The sequence below is a fragment of the Myotis brandtii genome, unplaced genomic scaffold, assembly GCF_000412655.1.
Source record: "Myotis brandtii unplaced genomic scaffold, ASM41265v1 scaffold312, whole genome shotgun sequence".
Lineage (NCBI taxonomy): Eukaryota > Metazoa > Chordata > Mammalia > Chiroptera > Vespertilionidae > Myotis > Myotis brandtii.
Genome location: NW_005361955.1, coordinates 2387978 through 2404648, shown reverse-complemented (window position 1 = coordinate 2404648; position 16671 = coordinate 2387978). Strand labels below are relative to the sequence as shown.

Sequence of the window (16671 nt, the reverse complement as noted above, 5' to 3'; positions counted from 1 at the left end):
TCCATGGTATCCAGAGCCCACTGTCCTAGCCCAGGCTGACCAGAGTCCCCAGACATGCCTGTGTGCCACAGTATCCAACCAGTCCTGTTTCCAGGGTCTGCCTCCCCTTCACACTGGAGTCCCCAGGAGGCCAGGATTGCACCTGCGTCACTCACGGCAATGATCTGGTGCCCAGCACAGGGCTTGGTACACCGTCTGCCTCCTGGATGCAAGGCCTTGCTTCAGCGTCCCCAAGAGCCTTTGTCCCCGCCCCCTTCAGTCAACCCCTTCCCTGTCCCCATCTCCATCTTTACTCCCTCCTGTCCTTCTATGGGGGCATTCGTGTCACCTTTCTGTCCCTGAGATCTGCCCAAGCCACTGCCCACTGCCCTCCAGATCAAGCCAAGTTCCTCAGCTTGGTATCAGAACTGGCCCCAGCCATTGTGCAGCCACAGCCCAGATGGGCCTCAGGCCTCTGCCCAGCCTGTGTCTTCAGTGTGTGCTATCTTCCCAACTTGGCAACTTGGCAAAGTGCTCCCCTCCCTCAAAGACCCAAACATCGCCTTCCTGGACGCCTCTGCCCAGCAGGTGCCTCCCCTGTCTGTGCTGGGGTCTGTTTTTCCCACATCAGAGTCCTCCTCAGCCTGTAAGCTCCTCCTTTCTCAATCTTTGTTTCCCCAATGTCCTGCACACGGATGTTTGATAAACAAGTGAGTGAGTGAATCCCCATTCAGTTGAGCTCCTGGGCTATGCCAGGCTGCGCATCTGGCAGGATGTGACCTCTGCCCTCATGAAGCTCAAAATCTGGCGAGATGGGCTAGTGTCAGTGTCCAGCACCTGGATGAGCCAGGAGGTGATTGGGTGGGGAAGGAGGACAGGGGCTGAGTGAGGGCATGAGAGACTGGGAGAATAACCAGAGCCCCTGCCCACTGGGAGCTCACGGTCCAGTCGGCGGGAGACAAAGTCAGCTCACACCAAGCCAGAGAGGAATGGACTGGGAGTCTGAGGTCCCAGTGTCAGGCCAAGGCCATCAGGCTGAGATGGGCAGAGATTCCTGGGAGACGCAAGAGTGGGGGCAGGCATCCTGTCCTTCCCCAGGGTCCCCAGCACCTCCCCTCCCCAACCCCAGGCTTCCACCTGGAGTCACCTTGGCCCCTCTTGGGAAGCCAATTAGGCCCCCAGTTTCCCTTCCACAAAGCACCTACTCCGGGATTAATATGATTAATAACGCCCTCAATCTCCCAGGTGCTGATTCAGCCAGGAGCTTAGGGAGGGGAGGTCACTTTATAAGGGCCTGGGGGGGTCAGGACCTGGAGTTGTCCAGCCGGAGCCCTGTGTGGCCAAGCTCAGGCCCCAGCAGCATTCTTGGGTCAGAGCTGCCCACGGGGCCGCCACAGGGACCTCAGCCATGAACGGCACGGAGGGCCCCAACTTCTATGTGCCGTTCTCCAACAAGACGGGCGTGGTGCGCAGCCCCTTCGAGTACCCGCAGTACTACCTGGCCGAGCCCTGGCAGTTCTCCATGCTGGCTGCCTACATGTTTCTGCTGATCGTGCTCGGATTCCCCATCAACTTCCTCACGCTCTATGTCACCGTTCAGCACAAGAAACTGCGCACGCCTCTCAACTACATCCTGCTCAACCTGGCCGTGGCCAACCTCTTCATGGTCTTTGGAGGCTTCACCACCACCCTCTACACCTCTATGCATGGATACTTTGTCTTCGGGGCCACGGGCTGCAATCTGGAGGGCTTCTTTGCCACGCTGGGCGGTATGAGTTGTGGTGCGGATGGGCAGGGGGTACAGGAGCCAGGGGCATGGAGGTGTCTGGGGACAGTTCCAGGCTTAGGGATGAGGGTTACGAGGCCTCCTGCCCTCTGCAACCATTGGCATCATCTAAAGTTCTCGCTTAATCAACAAACACTTTGGTGATGATGAGCTAGGCACTGTTTAATCTCACTTGGAGTGGTGCCATTGTCTTGCTTTACAAGCAAGGAAACAGTCTGAGAAGTCCAGGGCCTTGAGGGGTCACGTCTCGGCAGCAGTCACTTTGCAGCAGGGGCAAAGCTGTGTTTCAAGCCCACTTCTGTGGGCCCCGCAAGCACGTTCAGTTCCCCTCAGAACAGATGCCCTGGGTCAGACCCATGCCAGGCACTGGGGAGAGAGATGGACAAGATAGGCCCTGTGCTCAGGGCTCCCCGCTCAGGGTGGGGCGCAGATTCTCAGTCCTCCAGCCATTGGGCTTTACCTGCGCTGAGCCAGGGCTGAGTCCCTCCCCAGCCCACCTCCTGCCTCTGCCACGCATGAATGCTTTTTGTGTTGAGGAGCTCATCTGCTTCGGACAAGCCCTCCCATAGGGAGGCATGAGACCTGTGTGGTCTGTAGCTTTGGAAGATGCTTTTAAATGTTTCTTTGATTGGAAAACCCACAGGAATGCTGCAGAGACAATAGATCCCACTTAGCTGATGAGAAAACTGAGGCATGGAGAGGGGAAGACTCATTTAAGGATGTGCAGGGCAGTGACCAGACCCTAGGTCTCCTGGCTCAGATCCAGGAACTTCCCTGGTCCTGCCCATGCCTCCGGAACATAACACCAACCACAAGGACTGCTCTGCTGCCTGCCTTCTCTCACCCTATTGTGTCCAGGCGCTGCCTCAGCCCTATTCCCCGGAATCTCTGGCTATCACTGGGTGTCAATTTCAGTGACCACAGATCATTCCGTCTCAGGCCAGAAGGCAGGGGCAAGACAGGCAGACACTTCTCTGCAGGGTCAGTCCCAATTTACAACCATGGTCCTGGAATAATTACTAGTGTTCCCTTTCACTCTCAGAAATGGTCCAGTTTGGTTGATAAATTCTATGACCCTCCTCCCTGAATTTCTGTGGTGATGTGCAGCACGATGTCTGAACTCCATCATTATTTCCTCCTTGGTCCTCTGAGCCAAACATTATTCATCTTCCTGGCTCCTGAGAGAGGGTCGCAATGCCCAGGTTATTTTGTTTCCCTAGAGGGGAAGGGCCACTGCTCCAGAGGGAGGGAGGACTTCCAACTCTGGTTACCCTGCCTCGGCGACACCTCTCAACAGGGACTCGGCCTGTTGCCCCAGGAAGGACACAGTCTCCTGTAAAAGCTCCCTGCAGGGCTTCCAGTCCACCCCTGATCCCTAATCTGATCTCGGTGTCCCTCCTGAACCCAGAGCTCTAACTGAACTAAACTAAGAGTTACTCCACTCTCCCGGCAGACCAGTCCCTCTGCCTGCACCCCTTCCCAATTCTCGATATCTAACCCCGCTCCACCCTGAGGCCTCACGCCAGGCCTACCCCAGGTTGCCTTCCTAGCTACCTCCTTAGATAGACAGTGGAGCCCAGTCAAGAAGCATGCTGACCGACAGCTGACTGCCTTGCAGGTGAAATCGCCCTGTGGTCCTTGGTGGTCCTGGCCATCGAGCGGTACGTGGTGGTCTGCAAGCCCATGAGCAACTTCCGCTTTGGGGAGAACCACGCCATCATGGGCCTCGCCTTCACGTGGGTCATGGCACTGGCCTGTGCTGCACCCCCACTGGCCGGCTGGTCCAGGTAATGGCACTGGGCAGAAGGGATGGGTCTCCGGGGGTCTTCTTATGGTCCCCCAGACACACTCAACCCTGGGGCTGTCTGGTTCCAGGCACTGAGCTGGTAACTTTTCTGGGATTGGGGTTTAGGCCAGGGGAAGAAAGGATCAGACCCTAATGTTGCTATGGGGCTGGTCCCACCTCCTGAGTCCCCATCTTAAGGAGAATCCAAAAAGTCCAACCCTTCACCTTGGCTGTGCCCCTAATCCTCCACTAAGCCAGGGCCAGATTCCAATCCTCTTTGGTCCAGTGCCCTGTGGGCAGCTTTCTTTGACCTTGGGCCTCAGCCCCTGGGGAGACTGAGCCTTCCTAGTGCAGGTGGTGACACTGTAGCCCCTGGGACCCAGGTCCTGTGCAGCCTGCAGGTCATTGTCTCCAAATGGGGCTGAGATGAGAGGTGTGGAAAAGGGGAGGCAGTTTGGGAAACTTGGCGGGTGACTTTGAGTGTCCAGAGGCTTCGTGTTCCCTGCTTCCAGGAAATTCCCTCTCTTCCCTTTCCTCCTCAGTCTCTATAAAAACTCCCTGCAGGGCTCCCAGTCCAATCATGACCCCTAATCTGAGGTCATTTTCTGCCCATTGCTGAATTCAAGCCCACCCCCCTCCAGCCTCTTTCTCTGTCTGGTCCAGTTACATCCTCGTAAGCACAGCCAACAGACACACCATGTTTTCTGAGGTTGGTGCAATATCACCGTCCTCTAGAATCATTGAAAAAAATTCTAACCACATGCCCCAGAGGCCTGTCATTCCCCCTCTCCTCTTTTGTGCAAATATCTCTTAGTTACCCTGTACGCCCATCTTTGGCCTAGCAAATACTCTCATCCTGTTATTCAGTAAGACCCCAGGTTGTACTATCTCAAATACAGAGGTGAGGAGTATTTCCCTCCCGCCCCACCAACCTCTGCCTTGCATAGCCTGAGGCCTGGCTCCACTGCCATAGGGCGGCGGGTCCGGGAGAAACCCTGCATTTTACAGAGGGAAAGTGAGGCCCAGAGCAAGGCCAGCCACACGGCAGGTCACTCTGGTCAGCTGGCACCTGTTCCCAAGCTCCTCATATATGGGTCTCCATTATGCCCCCTCCTGTCCCGTTCTCCACCGGCACCAGGTACATCCCAGAGGGCATGCAGTGCTCGTGTGGGATTGACTACTACACGCTCAAACCGGAGGTCAACAACGAGTCCTTCGTCATCTACATGTTCGTGGTCCACTTCACCATCCCCATGATTGTCATCTTCTTCTGCTACGGACAGCTGGTCTTCACAGTGAAGGAGGTATGGTCCTGTGCTGGGTGCTGGGGACACACGCACTGAATGGGTGGAGCCCGGCCCCTGGCCCCGAGTTGCTGCAGTCTGCACACCAGGCCCTGTGTCCCTGCAGGCGGCTGCCCAGCAGCAGGAGTCAGCCACCACCCAGAAGGCCGAGAAGGAAGTCACGCGCATGGTCATCATCATGGTCGTTGCGTTCCTGATCTGTTGGCTGCCCTACGCCAGCGTGGCATTCTACATCTTTACCCACCAGGGCTCTAACTTTGGCCCTATCTTCATGACCATCCCAGCATTCTTCGCCAAGTCATCCTCCATCTACAACCCGGTCATCTATATCATGATGAACAAGCAGGTGCCAGGTGGTGGGGCAGGGGGGTCCAGGTCCCCAAGCCGCAGGCACTGCCTGTGGAAGACAAGCCACATCCTTGACTGGGTCTCAGTCTTCCCATCTGCAAAATTGGACTGAGGGTTGGTCTCCCTCAGGGCATCAGAGGCATCTAGGAGGAATGCAGATTCTGGGCCCCGCCCAGACCTGCATTTCTAACAAGTCCTCTGGGTGATTCTGGGGCTGACTCAAGTCAGATGGTTCTGAAGGCCCGCTTTAACAGTAAAGTGGTCAACATCCCAAGCCTGAGAATGGGATGGTACCAGTCTCCATCAAGGAGAAAAAAGAGCTAAAAAGTCTTATTCTGACGGATAAAAGGATAAAGCAGTCCTTAACATAGACCAGTGGTTTCTCTGCAGAATCCATGATCCAGTGGGGAAAATGTGCTCTCGAGTCAGGCATATTGGATCCAAATCCCAGCTCTGCTACTTTCTAGCAGTGTGACCTTGGGCAATGCACCACTTCCATTCTCTGGGCCCAGGTTTTCCATCCATAGAAGGGGCAAAATCCCAAACTCTTGAGTTAAATGAGATAATTCACAGACTGCCCTTGGCACACAGAGGGCATCACGGAATGTCATTAGTGACAAACCCCTTGCGTTTAGTCCCGGGCATCACTGGGTGGGGTCACATATGTTTAGTAAATTCCCTCCAGAGAGCCAGATCTGACCTGGGAGTGAAGGCTGTGAGGGGCAGAGCGGGAAGGGGTTATAGGCAAATCTTGCCAACCACACCAGTTTGCTACACACACTTTGAGTGACCCTGACTCTGACTCATGCCCCTTGCCTTCCAGTTCCGGAACTGCATGCTCACCACCCTCTGCTGTGGCAAGAACCCACTGGGTGATGACGAAGCATCCACCACTGCCTCCAAGACGGAGACCAGCCAGGTGGCACCGGCCTAAGCCCTGCCAAGGACTCGCCGCCGACTGTAGGAGTCTCCCGTCCCCCAACACCCACCCCAGCAACAGCTGCCCGCCAGGATCTGTGCCTGTCAGACCAGGTCTCACAGGCTCCATGAGTTAAAAAAAAATTACCGAGGCTCTCCACCCCTCATGAGGACGGCTTGATCTGGAGTCCTGAGTTCCCAGGGGCCAGTGGGATCTGCACCCTCCTTCCCACTACTCCTCTCTCAGGAACAGAAGAACTCTTGCTGTCTGGAAATGTGTCCCAGCTTAGGGATAAGTATCTAGCAGAGTGGGGCACACAGTAGGTGCTAAATAAACGCTAGATAGAGGGAGGAAGGACTGAATGGGGGAATGAATGAAGAGCTGGACGGGCAGGGAGAGCATATCTAGCTTCTGAAAACCGCCTCAGTAGCAGCAGTTCCATGGCTGACGGCCTTGAGCAGTTGTTTTGCTCCCTGGGCCTCACCTTCTTTCCCTGTGAAATGGGAATCCTGAGTCCCTGGTCCTGCCATTCATGGCTGCTGTGAAGATCAAATGAGGTGTGTGTGTGTGTGTGTGTGTGTGTGTGTGTGTGTGTGTGTGAAAGCACTTTGTAAAGGAGCTGTACAGATTATAGTTAATGTTATGAATAACATCAATTATTGTAATTAATTAATTGCTATTATCATCTCCTCTTCATAGTGACCATTTTGAGATTGGACAGACCCCCAGTATCCAGCCTCACCAGGTTTTGTTTTTTAAATTAGCCAGGCGTCAAGGCCAGACCAGATCTGGGGGTTGGGCTGCAGGTAGGGACAGTTGAGTGAATGTAGAATGCAGTCATCAGACCTGACGAAACAACATCGGACTGGAGTCTGGGACCAAGGTCTGGAGTCTCACCTCTGGCCTGGAGCCCCAGCCCAGTGCCTCCCCTCCCCAGCCTGTGAAGAGACAGGCCCTTATCTCAGCTCTGGAAACCATGTGCTCTCCTACCCAGCACTCGGGCCACGGCACATCTGGGCCAGGATGGAGCTTCTAGAAGCCATGCTCATCTGCCCACATTTAATAAAGAGCTGAGTCTCCAATGTCACCCTTGTCTTGAAGAGCATAGAAACAAAGAGTGGGAAATTCATTTGGGCCCACCTTCCCTGGGGACGTTCACAGGTCCCAGATTCCAACCCTTGCTGATGAGCCCATCTTTGGCAGCTCCAGTCCATTCTCCATTCTGGAGAGTCCTTGCTGTGAAGCTGGGCATCAGAATTGAGCTGCCTCAGTAACTGACCCCTCCTTCTTCACATAACCAGAGCTGGAAGCTCTAGCTCTCTCCAGTCCTGCCTGGAGACTAAGGCAAATTGGGGCATTAAAAGCTCAGCTCCTGTACTTGGTGTTAATGGTGGTGGTTTTTTTCTGCAGGATGGATTGAAACTGGGCAGCATCCACCTGGTCTCTGACCCTGGATGCCTGGATTGGGCAATCAGCAGAGCCTCCTGGGGGTGTGGGGGCTGGGGGAGGAGGGTGGAGGCAAGCACACGAATGGGAAAAGTCCCAACTTTGGAGTCACAGAGACTCAGGTGACCTGTGAAACTGCAAGCAAGTTTTGTCACCTCTCTGAGTCTCTATCTGCAAAAGAGAGTGTTAAAACAGACCTTGAGGGGATTAGATGAGATAATAGACTACAGTGGCCAGTCTGCACTGTGGGAGACTATAGACATTACCGGGGCCTCAGCTCAGAGTTCACCTTGCTGGGCACTCCATCTGCAAGAGAAAGAGGATGGAGGTATAGCTCCCAAGAGTTACCCTCATCCTCAAGGTGGGAAAGGGTGGCAGGGGCCTGAGATGGAGAGATCCCTAGTGCCATGGTGGGGCTGGGGCAGGTAATAGTTGGGACCTCTATCCTTGTCCCTCTTTTCTCTGTCTCCTTGGGTGATGTCAGTCAGGATTCTTTTGGCTGCAAGTGACCAGAAATTCCCATTAGGGCTGAAAGTAAAGGGAAAAATTACTGGTTCCCATACACGAAAAGCCCAGGGCTTTAGGAACAGCTGCAGACAGTTGCTCAGATTATGTTATCGGGCTTCTGTGTCTCTTCTGGCTACACTTTTCTCTGTGTTGGCTGACTGTTCCAAGAGGTGGGCAGAAATGGCAGCCAGTTGTTTCAGGCCCAGCAAGCCCTGCAGAAAGTGGGCTTCTCTTTCCCATCAGTTCCAGCAAATTTCCCAGGTAAGGCCCTCATTGGCCAAGCCTAGGTCACCTGATTGCCCCTGCAGCCCAATATTAACCCCACATAACCCAGATGGTCTGAGAGAGGGGACAGAAAGGTGCCCAAAGGAAACCTGGGGGTGTGGTATCAGAAGGAAGAGGGTGGGAGGCAGGGTGGGCAGAGACACAGAGGCCCAAAGAGGACGGACTCAAAGTCGCTGATATTTGGCTAGATCAGGCCCCCTTCCCACATTGGGACACAAGAAAGAAGGTTCCCATGGTTGGTCCTGCAGGTTACTCTCCATGTCAGGTGCTGTGTTGGGCCAGGCATGGCAGTGGGAGGGGACAGTGGCATTTCAGCTGCCCTGCCTTGCAGGCTGCCCTGTCCCCTTACTCCCCCACCCCATTTCACTTATTCTGAAGAGTGGTATGTTTGTCTCAGCCTCACATCCAGAGGAAAAAATTACTCTAAAACCAGAACATTCTGTGGTTTTTCCTGGTAGAGAGGAAAGCCTCTTTATTTCTTTAATTTACAACTGATTTGACAGCTATGTATGGGGCACTTGCATAGGAAGGCAAAGAGCTGCTGACAGCCTGAGAGGAGGATATTATCCACTTCATCTCTAGGCTCCTTGCAGCCCACAGGTTTATGGATCGCCTGTTGTATACAATCATGTCTCCACTCAACCCAATCTAAGGAAGCGGATCCTAGGCCAGGACGTGCCAGGGGCTCCAGAGATGGGTCGGAGGGACCAAGTCTCTGGGCTGTGACCTGGCCAGCCTCAGGCCACAGAGCCCTCTCATCCCTGATCCTGCCTCCGGGAGGAGATTGTGTGAACCCCACCCCAGCCCTCGAGGCAGCAGGGCCTAATGGCAGCCGGTCCCCCTGTCCCCAGTAGAGATGTGCATTCCCGACACCCCAAGGTTCTCCCAGGGAGATGGTGGGTGTCCTTTCCAGCAGTGCGACTTTGGACCAAGTCTCTGAACCTCACTAGGCCTCAGGCCCCTCAGCTTTAAAGGGGAGAATTGTCCCAGTTGGTAGATTTGTCTAAAGGGACAAATGAAATGATCGATATAAAAGATGCATGCATAGTAGACATTCAATACATGTGAGTTCCCTTCCCAGAGACATAAACCAAGTTCAAAGGAGCAGCCCCTGCAGTGGTCGAGATAGGCATTGAAGAGATTAAAATAATGGAGGAGTCTCAGGAACAGGGGAAGGAAGAGCTAACTGCTCCAATACTCATTCCCTTCCTTTCTTTTAGTAATGTCACCCCAAGTTCTAGCTGGCACCTTGCCACCCAGCACCAGGCTGCATCTCCCAGCTTCCCTTGCCCTGCAGTGGCATGACATCAAGGTCTGGCCAATGCAGTATAATCAGAAGTGATGTTTGCAATCTCTGGGTCTCACATTTCAGAGAATTGAGGCGTCCTCCACTTCCTTCCTCCTTTCCTGTCTGAAGGCAGGAGTGTAGTCATGATGACCAGAGTGGCAGCAGCTCTCTTGGATCAGGAGGTAGAATCTGTGGGCCGAGACCAACAGAGCCACAAGGAAAGGTCTCCCAGGCTGCCCTCCCATCCCTGCACAAAGTATTCTCGAAGAGTTTTGTGAGAAATGGTCTCATGGCTTCTGGTCTGAGCCACTGTTACTTTGGAGTCACAGCTGGTTTCCTAACTGACACAGCTTCCAGGTTGCAACTCAGGGTCTGGACTCAGGGAGATCTGGCGCAGGCCTCTCTGAACTTTGCTTCTTCATGTGTAAATAAAGTAGTGGCTATAAAATATTAACATAGGTATTGAACTTGGCAGCTACTTCTATTTCTACCCTGCCCTCTATGCATTTATTGACCTAAAGTCACAGATATCCTGACGCTACAGAATCTAGAGTTACACAAAACAGACACCCTATCAGTACTTCAGAAAGTTGAGAGCTGTCGCCTTCAGAACTATCAGCTCTCATGCAGGTGGGCCCTGTTCAATGCTGCCAGATGTTAAAAAATATTTTCGGCAAAACTTAAACTCCATACGAGCCTCCGTGAAAAAGTCACATCAGTACACCAAGCCGCCGCTCCTCTTGGGCAGGCTCATCCTCACAGTGACCATTTCCCTGTAAAAGGCAATCCTTAGGAGAATTTTTAGATCACGCAGCACATTTTAGAACTTCTTCCCTCCAAATGCAAACCTCTATCCTGGCACAGCCCGGGAGCAGGGTTTCGGGTTAAGCTTGTGGGAATGTTTGTATTGCTGAGTCTTTTTCTATTTCTCAATTCTTGGAAATTCCCCACAATGTGATCAAAACTGCTGCCCCCGTTTGCGCCAGCTTCCATATGCCTCCTTGCCTCGTATCTTCTCCTGCTCTGGCATGGTTCCCACACCTGGTTTTCAGGCCTTCCTGCACTGAGCCCAACTGGGCTCTGACACCGGGGCTTCTACAGCAATGGGTGCTGAGCACCTACTGTGTGCCAGGCGCTGTGCTAGGTACCAAGGATACCACCAGGAACAAGGCAGACATAGCCCTGTTCCCTCCCCTTCAATACTCCCCCCACCACCATCACTAAGCTCAAGGGCTAGTGCAGGAGACAGGTAAGGCAGAGTTGTAACTCAGGATGCTGGAGGCTCCCAGACAGCAAGTTCGGGGACTGCTGGGCAACCAGAGGAGGGGCCCTTAACCTCCTAGGGAGTCGGGGAGGGCTTTTCTGAGGAAGTGGCATCTATACTGAGACCAAAAGGATGAGTAGGAATCAGTCCAGAGAAGGTAGGTGGGGGTAAGGAAGATTCTTCTAGGCAGATTGTATCAGTTAGCTTATGCTGCACGACAAACAGCTCCTAAGCCACATGGCGTAAAACAACACACCGTATATTGTTGCTTGCAACTCTGTGGGTCAGCTGGGCAGTTTTGCTTGTCCAGACCAAACTTGGTTGATCTCCACTAGGAAGATTCAAGTATGTGTGATTAATTGGAGGGTTGATTAGTTGGTTGGCTGATGGCTGGGTGATAGGTGTATGAGCTTCTCTGCATCCATCAAGCTGGTCAGGGCTTGTTCATATGCCAATGGGATTAGCATCACATCACTTCCACCACATTCTATTGGTTCAAGAAAGTCACAAAGGCCAGCACAGATTTAAGGAGTATGGGAGGACCTGCAAAGTTACATTGCAAATTATATAGGCAGGGCTGAAAAATTGGGGCATTTCTACATCAATCTAACACACACACAGAGGAAACACAGAGCAAAGCCCTGATCTCAGCACCTAGCCCAAGAGCAACTGTGTGGCAGGTCTGTGGGGCAAGAAGGCTCCAAAGGCCAGACTGAAGGGTCAAACTTTCAGCCCTGGAGTGGGGAGCCATGAAGAGTGCTAGGCAGGGGGGTGACATCTGATTTCAGTATAGGGCACATTGATGACCACTGCTTCCTCCTGGCAATGGAGAGTCCCCGGGGAAAATTCCAAAAATAGACTACAGAGAGAAAATTTAAATCTGTTTTAAACCCATCCCTTCCAAATCCTATGCCCTCCTCAGAGGTAATCCCTGCTATTACCTTGGTATAAATTCTTTCAAACATTTTGTGCCTTCAGAACACACATACACACACACACACACACACACACACACACACACACACACACGCACACACACAGTTCTGTCTTCTCAGAAGTGAAGAGTGTATTCCTCAAATATATTCTGGCTCCTTCATTTTCACTGCTCTGTACTGCTCCACCATCCTCCTGATGAGCATTTAGGCTGCTTTGAAGTTTTGCTAAGATTGCAGTAAGACCCTTGTATATAACGTAAGAATTTCTCTGATTTATACCTAGAGTGACACGGTGGGATGTGGCATGAGTCCATCTTTAGTTTTGTTAAATGCTACTAAATTGTGTTCTAAAGCGGCTCCGACTTACCCTCCTAATGGTTACGCCTTTCTGCATGTCCTGGGCACTCAGCATTGATAGACGTTTACATATTTGTTATTCCACTGGGTGAGAAATACCACCTCGCCTCTGTTGTGACCCACCTCATCACTTTAAGTGGCTGAGAGTATTCTACAGTAAGGGAGCCATTTAGCCCGGCCCCAAGTGATTCATTTGGAAGTCAGTTCTATTTTACTTTTTCCCCCCCTAACTAATGCACTTCTAGGGCAGAGAAGGGGAGTTGCTGGGCTTAAGGGAAAACCTTTTCAAAGTTGGCTGCACCCCAATGTACACCCCTGGCAGGGGCAGCGAGAGCCTCTGCATCCAGCTCCCTGCCTCTTTGCCAACACTTTGTCTTCAATTTTTGTCATTTTTATGGGAATATAATATCTCATCATTGTTTCAATTTGAATTTTCCAGAATGCCAAGGAGGTTGAGGATATTTTCCTGTGTTTATAAACCGTTTTGGTGAATTGCCTATTTATATTTTTGTCCACTTTCCCAATGGCCATTGTTAATTTTTATAGACTTTTGCTAAGCAATTTTTTTATTTTAAAATTGCTCTTTAATTCCATAAAGATTTCTTTCTATTTTTAAAATGTCTTTATTGATTTTAGAGAGAGGAAGGGAGAGGAGTAGAGAGATAGAAACGTCAATGAGAGTGAAATATCAATCGGCTGCCTCCTGCATGCCCCCGCCAGGGATAGAGCCCATAACCCAGACATGTGCCCTGACTGGGAATCGAACTGGTGACCTCTTGGTTCATGGGTGGGCGATCAACCACTGAGCCACACCAGCTAGGGAAAGATTTCTTTCTTAAAAAAAAAATAAAGGCCCTCGCCAGTTGCTCAGTGGTTAGAGCATCGGCCCACGGACTGAAGGGTCTTGGGTTCAATTCTGTACTTTGGTTCTTGCCCCGTCAGGATGTGTGCAGGAGGCAACCAATTGCTGTGTCTCTCTCACATCATTGTTTCTCTCTTTGTCTCCTCCTCCCTTACACTCTCTCAAAATAAATAAAATAAAATAAAATAAAATAAAATAAAATAAAATAAAATAAAATAAAATAAAATAAATTTTAAAAATAAGAGTGGCCACAGGTTGATCTAGGTGTGTCTGCTTCAGGCAAACCCCATTCGTTGGCCTCCAACTGCTATTTCTTGAGAAACCGAGGCAAGCAGCAGCCAGGGAACAGGGTCGACACCTGGGCGGTAGGATTGGCGGCCCCGCCTACACAACCCAGCTGTGCCCAATTCCCCATCAGCAGCTCCAGCCCCTGGTGGGCAGAGATCAGGAGGGAACAAGGGTCTCAGCCCCATCATTTCACCAGGGGGGGCTGACACTCAGAGAAGCCAATAACTCCTCCAAGTTCACACAGGGGTGGATGACTACGCTGAGGTGTCAGTGCCCCCGGCAGCGTTACAGTGCCCCATCCTAGCCCTCCTGCCCCATCAGGATCTCAGAGCCTCCCAGCCCAATCAGGGGCTAATTGGAGTCACGGGGCCAGGCCGCTGGTATATAAGACAAGCAGGCTGGCTGGCAGCCTCATCTCTGCGTCTGTGTCAGCCTGAGCAATGGCTCCCGGGAGCTTGGCCTCCAGTGACACCTTGATCTCCTCGGCCTCGCTAACCTCCATGACCTCCACCTCCGGGTGGTCTGGGACTCTCAAGCCAGGTGAGCAAAGGGAGGCAGCTCCTCCCTCTTTCCCTGGGTGTCCCAGACCGTCTCCCTCCCCCCCTTTCCAGCCTGGCCCCAGCACCCACCATAGAGGCGCTGAGTTCAACTGCCCCTTTGTCAGATGCCAGCGGTGGCAGGAGCCAGGCAGGACCTGAGAGTGGAGGCTGCCTGGCTCAGGGGAAGCGGGCAGAGCAGGCCTCCCCAGCTGGAGCTCATTTCTTTTCAGGGGAGCGCTGGTAGCCCCCTGCAGCTAGTTGAAGGGACGAGAGCAGCAAGTGTTTGATGCAGGGCTGGGCTTTGGATTTAGGGCCGCACCTCAATTTCCAATAAACAATGCTTCGGGGTTTCTCAAGTACCGGGTCCACTGAGACAGACCTAGTTCATTCCCTACAGTAGCTCCCGTCTGACGGGCAAACCTGCCTCGTTAATAGATGCCATTTGATGATGTGGCATGGGTATTAACTGTGGAACCCAGAGGGCTGTGGGAGCCCAGGGAAGTCGCCTAACTCACGCTGGGAGGGCAGGGAAGGTTTCCTGGAGGAGGTGACCCCCGAAGGGAGGATAAATCTCACCCCGAGGAGAGAGGGTGGGGCAGGGGAATCTTTCCGAGTTTTTGCAAAGGCTCCTTTGGAGGAGAGGGGGTTCCAGGTGCCTCGAGAGCACAGGGAAGAGCTGCTCCGTCTGGCTGGGAAGTCAGGGCAGGTGTTCAAATCACAGTGCCTTTTGAGCCTGAAAGGATGAGTGAAAGCTGCCTGGGTGACTAAGGAGGAAGGCCACCCCCACAGAAGGAGCAGCATAGGCAAAGGCCTGGAGGTGGGAGTGCTGGCCGAGCATTTGGGGAGTTGCAAGTTTTCCCTCTGGCTAGGGGCAGAGTTGGGGAGAACACCTGTGAGGGTGGGTGGGGCCAATCAAACTGGGCCTCCCAGACTGTGGTCAGGTGTGTCAGCCCTTAGACTGAAGGTAATGTGCAGGTGAGGAATGTGAGATGCAGTGAGGAGAATGGGAAGGGAAATAAGGCAGCAGGAAGGAGGCAAGGGCCCTGGGGTGGGGGTAGGGGGGTGAGGGAGAAGAGAGGCCAGAATGGAGGGGGAGAAGCCTAGGGGGAGGGGTGGAGTGGGTATGGTGGTGAAGGGGAAGGGAGGTCCAGGGTGTCCCCTGAGTTCTTGTTGGGTGTCTGGGAGGTATGGGGGGAGGTGCTGTTCCGGGGGGGAAACGTCGAGGGCAGGTGTGGGGGAGCTGTGATTCTAGACATTGCAGTATTGAATAGCTGCCAAATGAGGAGCTGAATCCCGCTGGAGGTCTGGGGAGGGAGGAGACTCGGCCGTGGCTCCCTGGGCCCAGGAGGGTGTGGTTTGGAAGAGGCAGGAGAGGGGACACTAAGGTACGTGTCAGCCCAGGCCAGGCTGAGGACCCCATTGGAAACCATTGAACACTGCAGCTGGGAGGGCTCCGGCCTCCTTAAAGGCCCCCATTCCCGCTGTCCAGATGGGAAGACTGAAGCCCGGGGAGGAGGGTAAAACTCCCAGGTCTGGGGTGACTGACCCAGGACTCCACCAATTCACAGGCTTTGGCCCCAAAATGAATATTCCCAGACACTGGGCTCTTCCTGGCCAGGAGACAGCAGTGTTCCAAATGGATTGGGTTTCTACAATTTTGCTCAAGGTCTTGAGTTTTTTGGGTGTTTTTATTTTTCTACTTTAAAATGTGTTTTAAAATATATATTTTAGCCAGTTGGTTTCTTTCTGAGGTCTTTAATTTTTGCAAGTTGATTAGAAACCAACATTTCTAATCACCTAATATTTAAATCAGATTTTCTATTTAAACTTTTTAAAATTATTGTTTAAAGTGTTACTTATGTCTCCTTTTCCCCCAGTTGACCCCCCTACTTAAACCACTGTTACTACTGACAACTTCTCACACTTTCTCCCTGCTCAGCCCTTGATGCTACTCTCTTTTTGCAGCTTTTCTTTATAAAAGCTTATTGAGATATGTCAACGATTCACACAGCATACAGTTCACCCATTTAAAGTGTGCAATGGCTTTTAGTACAGGCACAGCTGTGGATCCATTTTCATCACCTTAAAAGAAAACCTGTACCCACTTGCAGTCACTCCCATCCCCACCCCCACACCCCCAGCCCCTGGCAATCCCTAATCTACTTTCTGTTCCTATGATTTGCCTGTTCAGAACAGCTCATATACATGAAATGATACACAGTGGTTTTTGTGTGACTGGCTTCTTTCACTCAGCATAGCGTTTTCAAGGAAGCACTTCGCTCCTTCTTTTGGCTGGGTGGTATTCCATTTTATTGCTATCACATTTTGTTTATCCACCCATTAGTTTATGGACATATGCGTTGTTTCTACTTTTGTGCGATTATAAATAACACTGCTGTGAACATTGTGTGTAAAAATGTTTGTGTGGACATATGTTTTCATTTCTCTTGGGTATATATTTAGCAGTGGAGTTCTTTTGTAACTTTTTATTATGAAAACTTTCAAATGAACATAAAAGTAGACGGAGTGGTACAGTGACGCCCACCCCCACCCCACCTCCAGCACCCATCATCCAACCTCAGCAGTCATTAGTGATGGCTACTCTTGTTTCGTGTACTGGGCTATTTCGAGGCCAGTGCCAGAGCTACCATTTCATCTGTAAACACCAGTATCTTTAAAAATATAAGGACCTCTTACAAGATAATTCCAAAACCATTAGCAGACCCGAAACAATATCATCCTTAACATCATCAGATATTCCCGGTATTCACATCTTGC

The 16671-nt window shown here is 52.0% G+C and overlaps 2 protein-coding genes across 2 annotated transcripts in view; both read left to right on the top strand.

Moving 5' to 3' along the window:
• The first annotated feature begins 1281 nt into the window (after window positions 1-1281).
• On the top strand, window positions 1282-7499 carry RHO (rhodopsin). Its single transcript, XM_005870029.2, has 5 exons — window positions 1282-1748; window positions 3384-3552; window positions 4690-4855; window positions 4962-5201; window positions 6027-7499. The coding sequence occupies exons 1-5, from the start codon at window positions 1388-1390 to the stop codon at window positions 6135-6137; spliced, it is 1047 nt and encodes a 348-aa protein (XP_005870091.1). The 5' UTR covers window positions 1282-1387; the 3' UTR covers window positions 6138-7499.
• A 6179-nt stretch (window positions 7500-13678) lies between these two features.
• Window positions 13679-16671, top strand: part of LOC102252408 (histone H1oo) — a 7997-nt gene continuing 5004 nt past the window's right edge. Inside the window, exon 1 of the mRNA XM_005870126.2 lies at window positions 13679-13894. Within this exon, the coding sequence (XP_005870188.1) occupies window positions 13795-13894 (100 nt within the window). The 5' untranslated portion in view covers window positions 13679-13794. The remainder of the gene's footprint in view (window positions 13895-16671) is intronic.